At 56.1% G+C, this 10231-nt stretch overlaps 2 protein-coding genes across 2 annotated transcripts; both read left to right on the top strand.

Moving 5' to 3' along the window:
- Positions 1–465: 465 nt before the first annotated feature.
- C8A04DRAFT_14138 (uncharacterized protein) lies at positions 466–3393 on the top strand (the record flags this gene model as incomplete). The annotated part of the gene is made up of 3 exons (XM_062777978.1): positions 466–651; positions 709–3139; positions 3200–3393. The coding sequence occupies 3 exons, from the start codon at positions 466–468 to the stop codon at positions 3391–3393; spliced, it is 2811 nt and encodes a 936-aa protein (XP_062634781.1).
- A 3076-nt stretch (positions 3394–6469) lies between these two features.
- On the top strand, positions 6470–9371 carry C8A04DRAFT_14141 (uncharacterized protein; the record flags this gene model as incomplete). Its single annotated transcript, XM_062777980.1, has 3 exons — positions 6470–7177; positions 7254–9093; positions 9196–9371. The coding sequence occupies 3 exons, from the start codon at positions 6470–6472 to the stop codon at positions 9369–9371; spliced, it is 2724 nt and encodes a 907-aa protein (XP_062634780.1).
- Between the last annotated feature and the right edge of the window lie 860 nt (positions 9372–10231).

The following is a 10231-nucleotide window of genomic DNA, read 5'->3' as shown; positions in this document are numbered from 1 at the left end:
ATGCCATACTCGATGGTTATTGTTATGAGAAAATGTTGTAAGACGGGGTTCTGTAAAGGGGTTCTGAGAAATGGGTTTCGTTGCTCTCGGCTCTGCATTGCCTGTGAATTCACGGTTCTCAAAAGCACGCGTTTAAGGCCCGCGACGCGCTTCTTTGGGGTCCATCGCGCTTCGTTAATTGATCCACTTGCATCATTGATTGAGTGGTCGGACAGAAGCGCTGACGCACGTGCCAGGTAGGCCCTCTTGGCCTGTTGTCCGCTTGAGTTCACCCGGGCACACTGGAGGTTTCTGGGCGAGGACCCACCAACCCACCCCTCCTGCCCCACAGGCCCTGTCAGTCCCACTTAATTTTTTGTCGATTCGGCAGCCTCTTTTTTTCTGCCATCGCAGCTTTCAGTACACAGCAACAGCCCCATCGTGAGAAGACTCAACTCGGCCAATTCGCCGGCGCAGAGACTCACCATGGCGGCTAAACTTCAGATACACACGCCATATGTGCTCCAGACCCTCCCACGTCCCCTGGACGGGCCTGACCGGCCCGGCCGGTATGTCGCTGGCGAGGTGTTTGGTCAGAAACAAGACGGCAAGCGGCGCAAGAGGACTGAATTGGCCGTAGCCATTGACGGCGTGGCTGTCTACCTCTACGATGTTAGTGTCTAACATGTCTCCTTTGTTGTCAATGCACCTTATGCTGACACGCGCTAGGTTGTCTCCTCACAATCCGTCACCTCCTATCTCGTCTCGCCCCAGTCCGTCTTCACCTGCGCTCCATACTCGCTGCGCTGGCGACCGACATCCTCCAAGACTGTGACCCGTTACACCTACGTCTCGTTGTCCACAAAAACCGTTTCTTCGGCTGCGGCGACTCGGGAAATCAAGTTGTTCAAGGAGGAGACTTCCGAATCAGGGACGACGACAACGACGCCGGGCTCGCACATCCTTCGCTGCGATGCACCTATTGTCAATATTTTTGCCAGTTCCGCTCGTGCTTCAGCGGCGAGCTTGTTGAGTGACGAGGGCCCCCACCATGATCTTGTTGTCGTGGTTGCCGATGGCACGATTCTATGTCTAAATGGGGAGACCCTGGAGGAGAGGTGGCGGGCATCTTCGTCGGTGCTCTCTAAAGAGCTCCTCTCTAACTCAAAATCGGGTCTCCATGTCGACTTTGCGCAGCCAACTTCCGCTGCCGACATTGCGGAGGGGATGTTTGGCGGGAACCATGAGCTTTTCGGCGTGTTCCAAGAAAAGATTCACCGTGAAGGCTTCAATCCAGACTTTCTTGTTGTTATCACCTCCGACAAATCGTCCCAGACTCAGCACTTACACCTACTTGCTTTGCCATCCGAGAGGGAGGCACAGCAGACAAGCAATGAACGATTGATTTCGGTTTTTGCTGCTCCACTCCCCTCTGAACCAATCGACGCGAAGTTCCAGCTGGATGTCAGGTCTGGGACCCTACAAACGCTCGCCGATGGCGTAATTTCCACCTATGCTTTCAGCAACGGCATTCCCCGTCTCGAAAACAAGTTACGGCTTTCCGGGCTAAGCTCGTTCATTCGCCTCTCGAAGACCTCTGTTCTCACTGCGACAACCGACAGCTTCTCGGTATACAACCCTGTTTACCGTTCTCTCCAAGCCAGCACCCCGGTGGACGCTGAGGTCCCTAGCAATCGCTTTGAGTTTGTCACTTATATCTCCAGCCGTGAGATCGCGATTGGTATTGACGGGGCAAACCTGACTGCGATACAAGTCGAGGCTCCCAAAAACCGGACTTCCAAGCGGCGCGCGGAAGGCCTCTTGACCGATGCGATCCGCCGTGGGCTTCCCCGGGACCCGCCGTGTCAGAAGCGTGCGCGCGCGGAACATTTCACCTCAGCCGTCCTGGGCGAGGCCTTCCCCGGCTCGACTGACGCGTCATGGCTAGAGTGGGAGAGTAACTCTGCGCAGGCGGATGAGCTTCTGCAAAGCAGTGATTTCCGTTCATGGGAGGAGTTTCTGGCGGAGGTGTTCAAGGTCCCAATCAAAGCGAACAAAGGCGATACAGAGAAGGGGACACTGACAAATGGTGACTCTTCCTCGGGCCACATGGAGTGGGAGTGGCCGGCATCAAGGGCGGATTATGCGCGTGTCGATAGGCGGTGGGTGTTTTACGCCATCAGCAGAATCTTCTCATGGGACAAGCAGAGTGAAGCGAGCTCGGGGACTACGCGACTAGCTTGCTCTCTCCCGGAGAGCAGCGTTCTCAACTACCTAGTGGATGCAGGGCACCTATCCACCTCCAACATCAAGTCGGCCTTCAAGAACGAGGTGTTAGAAATAGACGGGGCGGACCATATCATCGGGGCAGAAACACCCATCCTGTTGGCACAGATTGACCCAACTATGGAGCTGCTGTTGGGTTACCTTTCAGGCACACAGCTCGGGCCTACCGAACTAGTATCTTCCATCAAGCTACTTCTCCGCAGCCTCGGCCTGTTCGAAGATTCATCGAAAGCCCTGATGCGGCTGACGGAGAAGGGCGAAGGTGCAGAAGATCCGGAAACCGAGGCGATCAACTTGGAACTAGACCGCGCGGAGGAGGAGTTGGAGATTACGGAGCACTACTTAGGCGGGCACCGGGCAAGAGGGCTCGGCGTAGCGTTCAACAAGTTGGCAGCCTGCCCACCCGTCGCAACCGTGCAGAGCTTGCGCCGCCTATTCAAGCTCGAGGAGACCATCGGCCTGATGAACGTGCTGCGGGCTGAGCTTATTAAAGACGGCTGGACGACGCGCTACCTTGATCGGACCGCTACGGATCGCGGCAGCGGTGAGAGCGGAGCGTCTCCTGATGGCAGCATCCAGCTCATTGCAGACCTCATGTCGCGGTGCATCGACTCTGTTGGACTAAGCGGGTGGATGGCGTCGGATGCTATGCTGGCCGTCTCTGGCTCACACGGAAACAACAGCAGCAGCAGCCTTGACGACTCGGCGGATTTTTTCAGCCAGTTCCAGGCCGAAGTAAGCGTCGCCCTGGAGGGCATCATGGAAGCTGTGCACCTGCAGGGCGCGCTGGCCGAGGCGGTCAGCTACGCTAAGCGAGCTAGGAAGGCGCTTTTGACAAACACCAATGGCACCAATGGCATGACGGCTAAGAACAGTAACAAGATGGTCGAGGTGGCCGAACCCCAACACCAATCCGTTCCTGGCGCCCCACAAGCGCTCCCGCTAGGCCTCAAGACCGAGACGCGTATCTCGACGGAGCGGGTGCGGTCGGGCGGGGAGATTGTGGCGCGCAGCAGTAGACAGATTGGGCATTTCATCAGCAAGAAGAGGGGTGCGTACTCGGTGCACCGGATTTCTGAGGAGATGTTGATGGGGGGTGCTGGGAGAGGCATTGAGGCAGCCCCTTGAACTGCAAGGTCCCGAGGATTTGGGCGCCGGGAAAGGATGTGAATAGAGAGATCGAATGTAATATTTATTTGGCGTGTTTAAAGGGTCATGATGGCTGTCAGGCAGCAAGGCGTCATCCGTCATTAAACATTAGCATCATTGCGATGGAACCGTTTGAACCTCTAGTTCTTTGTGACAGACACCAAATTGGCTGGCGCAACCTTTGCCTCACTCTCCCGTCCATCTCTCAACTAACTGTCCCCCCCTTTCCCCGGCCCTTGGCAAGGCTGTAGGTTCTATGGCACACTCCAATACACCATCACGGACTACACCGTGTCTATAACGGAAAGCATCTGATCCAGGGGGTGCACTACCGCAGCACCAACAGGGGCGGCAAGCGCGGCACGCGGGTCTCGGGATATCGATCCCGTACGGCCGGGACAGGAACCATAAGATGTTGCCTCACTTCAAAGCGACTCCCTACTTTTACCTTGCTTCCCGTTCGCCCACTGGCCTGATCAGCTGCGGGGAGGAGCAGGACGGTGCATTATGGGTGATGAGAGAGCCCTGATGATTTCCTGTGCGTTTCTTACCCCAATGCGCCGTGTTTCAACTTCTGGATGCCAGACCGGCGTGAGTCAATCTACCCGGCACAGGGGGGAGATAGAATGCATCTGTCCTGTCGGATCAGGCAGTCAATCTTACGGAGAGGGGGAGAAAATGATGGAGGGCTAGGGAGTTTTCTGTTTGGAGGACCTCATTATTATGCAAGACGGGAGGGAGCCTGGCTTGTCTATCGGTACATGTACATACCTACCGGTAATGTGCGTGCTTGGTTTAGGGGCTGGATTGGAGGAGAACATGCCCACGAATACCTCAGAACCTTTCTAGAAGAGCCAGCAGGATGCTTCTTCCGAATGTTTGCGGGGAAATCGGAGCAAAATGCCCCTTGTCTTGATCGGGTGTTAACCCGACATGTGGATGGATCACCTTCACAGCCTCACAGCCTCGCTTGCTTTCCCAGGGGCTCCGAACCCGAGAACTCGCCACTTGGCTTTCCTTTGCTTCACACATGTCAGAGTTGCAGCTCGTCAGATTTCGGGCTACGAGCAAAAAAGGAGTCCGCTACGCTGACTCCCCGCTGACTCTAGATCTTTCCAGAGTTAAGTGGCTCTGTGGGTTTAGCATAGACTCGAAGCGGCTGTGCACAGGAGATGTAACAAACGTGCAGTAGTGTATAAAGCGGTGGTTTCCGCCTCGCCAAGGCCCACCAGCACCGGTGTCTCTATTTGGGGCAAGATCGCGAGGAGAGAGGCAAAGAGGTTCGGTTGTCTGTGAATTGCCGGGGGTACACAAACACGACAGGAGGGGAGGTGTCCTGCGGTGTAATGGCCGAGACTTTTATGTCTTTTTTTTTCTCCAGCTCGGGGTCGTCTTTTTGGGAGGGATTTGTGACCTGGCTGATGTTAAAATCGATGTCTTCTGTGTCTTATACAAACTAACCAAACTCTTGAGGAGATACGTTGTCTATTTGAGAATGACTACACTACTCTCCTCTTTCGGGTTGGATTCCTTGACAGGGTTACAGAGGGCCAATTCGGCGACCCGGGTGCCTCCGCTTGGGTACGATGATGTGCAGCAAGCAACGGCCCGGAAGATTGGGACTTGGGGATAAATTTGATTGATGTTCCTCACTAATCGACGTTGGGACGAACGTCGTTCGGTCCAGCATGGTGGCGCAGCCGAGTTCAGCGAGGTGAGTTGGAGGGGTGGGTCTCTGAGGTAGGCTCAGGGAGGTTCTTCCCCACTGAAGGTTAACTAGCGTGATGCAGGTGCGAGGGACGTTTGGCGGCTGGTGGCCAGATGTCATACGCTGGGCTTCCTCCACTGTGCAGGTTACTATTGGTCAGCCCTACTCGTTCTTGGCTCCACTCTGGCTGTCTTGCCAGGTGCCGGCCAAATATGACGGACTGGGCCGGCAAGACCTGCAAGCCGCCGCAACCGACGGACGTCACTGGGGCAGGTTTGTCCCCCATGACCATTTGGGGTTCGCAACCCCTTCTCTTTTTTTCATTCCAACTTCTTTGGTGAAGCAACGTGGTTTGTCTTTTCCCGTGAGGTCTTAGCTTCTTTCGACTTGTCTCCTGACTTTCTGTCTCACGCCTCGTTTGTGTTGATTCCTCTAAGTTCTCAGTTTCGGGTCCGCGGTTTTATCCTTTGTTTCTATTCGACCAACGGATACCTTGTTGTCCATGTAAGCGTCAGGCAGCCCCACGTTGAGCCTCGTGGAATAACGGCCGTCGCGGCTTGAGCCACATGTATCGATGACTTGCTTTCATGCTTGTCGGCCCAAAAGTCAAGCGGGAGGAACGCCGCTGCGGGACGTTAGCCTCAAGCAGGGCAAACCATAATTCCACAGGTGCAGAGTTCCACGGTTCCACGACGAAACAGCGTTCCCTTCTGGGGGACGGACAGGGCCGATCTCTTCTAGCATTCGTCAGAGGTTTTGGGCTGGAGCGGGGCCTTTGAATTTCGAAGCTCCAAGACAGTCCCAGCTGATCGGCAGTAGGGTGACATAGTATGTGCACATGTATTGCTTCCTGTTTTGCGGCCTAACTGGTGGTGGGTGGCAGAAGACGTTTTGCCTCCCTTCTGTACTCGCTTTCTGCTCTCGACTGGCCGCGTCTCGTCTCGCCCCTTTTCTGTTTTGTTCAGTTCCGACCTCGACCTATCACTTTTCTCATTTTTCAACAGTCTTCGCGTTCCAAGTTTTGATGCTGCGCCCCGCGCTGTTACCCCAGACCCAAACTCAGCCTAGTCACCACCTACTCACTCGCCGGTATCCGCCTCTGCCTACCGAAGCTGACGGCGATTCAGCCACCCATCCTTCCTCCCTTTTTTCGCACACGGCGCACCTGACCACCAAACTAGCCAAGGCCAAACAAGACCGGACCGGCCTAGCAGGGTGTGCCAAGATTTTCTTTGAAGGAGGGGAGGGGCACCGCGACTGAGAGACGAGAGACGAGACAAAGCGGACGCTGAGCCGCTGACTGGGAACCAAGGCCGACGGGCGAATCACCCACTCACACTAAATCCTATGACAAAACCCGACCAAGCCCCCAGCATCGAGTCTGCCGATGCCTCCGCGCGACACCTGTATCGACGCGCTCGCAATGCTGGCACCGAGTTCGTCGATTTGGCGATAGCGATCAACAACCTGCACATATCGCTCCAGCATCTCAACGTTGAGGCCCAAGACCCGGATTCGCCCCTCTACACCCCGCCTAGCCCGACGAGTAGCTGTCACGATAACAGCAGCAGCAACAGCAGTAACAGCGACAGCAACCGGGCGCCTCCAACGACTGTGTACGCGAGGCAGCTAAGGTCCCTGGTTGAGGACAGTGACTTCGCCCTCAAGCAGGTCAACACCGTCCTCGAGCGGCACGGAGACGCCGTGGGGACGGCGCCTGAGAGACGAGGGCCAGTCCCGGCGGCTACCGTCCAGCGGATCAACCTGATTCGAGGCGACATCATTTCGCAAGCACTGAAAATCGGCATTTTTCTGGACACTGTCCAACTTCACAACCCGGCCAAGCGGGCGGCTGGCAAACAAGCGATGGCGGCTGCCGAGAACACCCCGGCCAACGCCGAGAAAATCGAGGAGATCAAGAACAAGGTCGACCGTGTTGCCAACCGTCTGTTTCGTGAGAGAACGGCCGGCCAAGACGAAGATGAGCTATGGCGCAGCTTCAAGACGGAGCTAGAGCGCGAGGGCTTCGCGCCGGACGTGATACGTCAAAACAAGGTATGTTTTGCTGTTCGGCTGCTTTATGTGCGCACGATGCACAGCGTCGGACCCGGCGAGCTGACCCGTGTGACAGGAAATTTTGTGTGCATATATTCGCGAGCTTGAGTCGCACCGAGCTCCTGGTGGCAATGCACCGCCCTCGGTGCGCGGTCTCCTCAAGTCGGATACCCAGCCGCCCATCGGTATCGGCTCGTCGGCGCCGTACCCAACTGACGAGGGCGACCTCAACGCCGGCCTAAACGCCGGGCCTGTGAGCAACCAGGGGCGACGGAGGATTGCGCCCATGACGGAACGCGCTGATGATATGACCGTTGGGCTTCGCCCTCAAAAGCAGTCTTCTCTCCACGTTCCCCAGCTGAGTTTTGAGCATTCGGGTTCTTTCGAAGCTTCGGACGAAGACAACACCACTTCAACCGGCACCATGCTCATGTCGACCCGCGATCTCCTGGCGCTCGATCGCTACGCTGAGGCTAAACAGGTTGAGCTTTCGGGCGCATCTTTGCTCTCGCCCATTCAATCGCCGTTCTACTTTATCTCGCCGGGCACCTCGCCTACGAACAGATATCTCCCACCGGGCAGTCGACCATTGCCCATCCCGGGCGCCGTAGCACCCGGATACGATGGCCAGCCCATCACGCTTCCACCACCGTATACCACCTCTAATTCTAGCTTACACCCGCCCCCGCCCCCCTATGGCAGCAGCTTCACCAACACCACCCCGGACGCCAGCTGGGACCTTACGGCTTACCCCTCTTCCGCCCCGGCCTCTACGGGCACCGACCTCCAGCACTACCAGCTTCCGCAACAACCAGCGCCTCAAGCCCAGCAGTACAGCCGCCTTAAACCCGACAGCAAAGGCCAACCCATCCCGTTGGACGCGACATGGACCAAGATCAGCCGCAACGTTGTCGCGTCTGAGGCATTGAGACGTGCGGGCGTGCGGTACGAGGCGCGGCCGACTTTTGTAGCTGTCCTGGGAGTCCTCTCGCATGAGGAGATTGAGGGGTTTGCACGGCAGAGTCAAGAAATTTGGAAGAGCCGGGCATCTCAGCTGCGGACGCGGGCTGGGATGGGCGAAGAAGGGGAGACGTACGGAGACGACCACCGACGATGGGCAGCTAGGAGGCTTGCCCAGGGGGGTGGTTCTGAGGCGTTGTTTGACGCTAGTGAGAGCGATACCAACACCAAGACGGACACCGATAGTGACGGTACGGGCAGGCGGGCCAACTCCCACCGTCGACGACGGGGCCTGGCTCCTGATCACGCCCGGAACCGGTACATCCCTAAGAACTATACCGCCTCGAGGAGCAACAACAGCAACAAACCGCTCGACAGCTCAGACGACGACAGCGATTCCAACACGCACACGTACCACCGTAGCAGCAGGCCCTACCAGACCATCGTCTCCCCACCGCTCAGTGTCAACGGAGACGCAGGTGCCGATAACGCCAATGTTGGCTCCCCTTCTAGCACAGTCGAGCCGAAGCCAATCCTCAAAAACAAGAATCCGAATCATGTGCGGTTCGATCGTGCGGGGAGGCCGAGAGAGGTTTCGCCCGGGCGGGATTCGGATCATCGGAAGGAGAGGGGGAAGAGCCGTGAACGAGAGCGCGACAGGGAGAGGGGGAGGGATAGAGAGCGGAACAGGAGGGATAAATCTAGGGACGGGGACCGGGATCGGGAGAAGGATAGGGAGAAGGATAAGGATAAGGATAGGTTGCGCGGGTCAGACAGTTCTCGAGACCGGGACCGGGAGAGGGACAAAGAGCGGGATCGGCTTCGAGACCGGGATCGCGAGCGGGAAAGAGACGACCGCAGCAAGCGATATTCGGAACGCGATAGAGACCGAGATCGTGACAGAGACCGCGACCGGGACCGCGACCGGGACCGCGACCGGGACCGCGACCGAGAACGTGACCGAGACCGAGATCGGGAGAGAGACAGGGACAGAGGGTCCCGTGATCCACGGACTCAGCGTGATCGTGATCGCGAGCGAGACAGGGACCGTGATAGAGAGAGAGATCGGGACAGAGACAGAGACAGAGACAGAGATAGGGACCGGGACCGGGATCGTGACGACGACCGAGGCTCGAAGCGCAGCGCACTGAAGGACGCGGCCGGGGCCATCGGTGTTAGTGGTGCCGCGGCTACGCTGTTGAGTGTGTTCGCCCAAGCTGTTACACACTTGTAGTGCATTGTAACTGGGTCGTAAGGATGTCATTTTCTTAAGCATGTAGGAGGGGAGAAAAGGATTTCTTTTGTAAAGTCAAGCATGGCGATGATGATATGATGCATGGGCGCAGGGCATAATGAGACAGACTGTAGGACGGGTTATGATACCCCCTTTCTTTTTGTCATCTCGGCATTTCAACGACGTAATGGTGGCATGAGGGTTCATGAAACGGAGCATTTAGCTAGGGCAACATTTTGGATTTGGATAAAGCGAAGTGTGTTAATTTTATATGCTGTCGATTCATGCTTCTAAACTATTATATATCCTACGTCCATGTGAGTTTGCTTTTCGCCCTTTGGGAGATGCTAGTTAAGTTTAAGTAGATACCTAGCAAAGGTACATATGATTGTGTTCCATACTGCCCGCAAGCTTCCTTTCCGCCTTGGTCCTCTCGGTTTGAGAGGTTCGATGCAGGTTCTCATTACCATCTCGGTCAAAAAAAGTAGAGACAAACGAAAACTAGTTTAAATCCTGTAGTCATCCCAGTCATTAATTTTACCCTCCTGCCTGCCTGGCCCTGTCATATGCTACTCAATCTAACATGCCATGTATCGCATGTCCCTTCTTCCCTGACCATGCTATGCTCAACCCAACCACATACATACATAGCAGAAGAACCAACTTATCAAGCCAACGATTTTTAGCCAACTTATTGCGTTCTAAAGCAAAAAGACCAGCATGCTTCCATCCCATCTACATGCCCCAGTTGCTTCCTCCAGCTTCCCGTTTTTGTTCATATGCTACGTTTATGCTCACATACGTGCCCACCAGCCTCCTTCCCAGTTGTGTCCGCTGCTTGTCACCAGGCCGCTCAACCC

Source organism: Dichotomopilus funicola, assembly GCF_033296635.1.
Source record: "Dichotomopilus funicola strain CBS 141.50 unplaced genomic scaffold C8A04scaffold_59, whole genome shotgun sequence".
Lineage (NCBI taxonomy): Eukaryota > Fungi > Ascomycota > Sordariomycetes > Sordariales > Chaetomiaceae > Dichotomopilus > Dichotomopilus funicola.
Note: the sequence above shows the minus strand (reverse complement) of the source record. Positions and strands in the feature narration are given on the sequence as shown.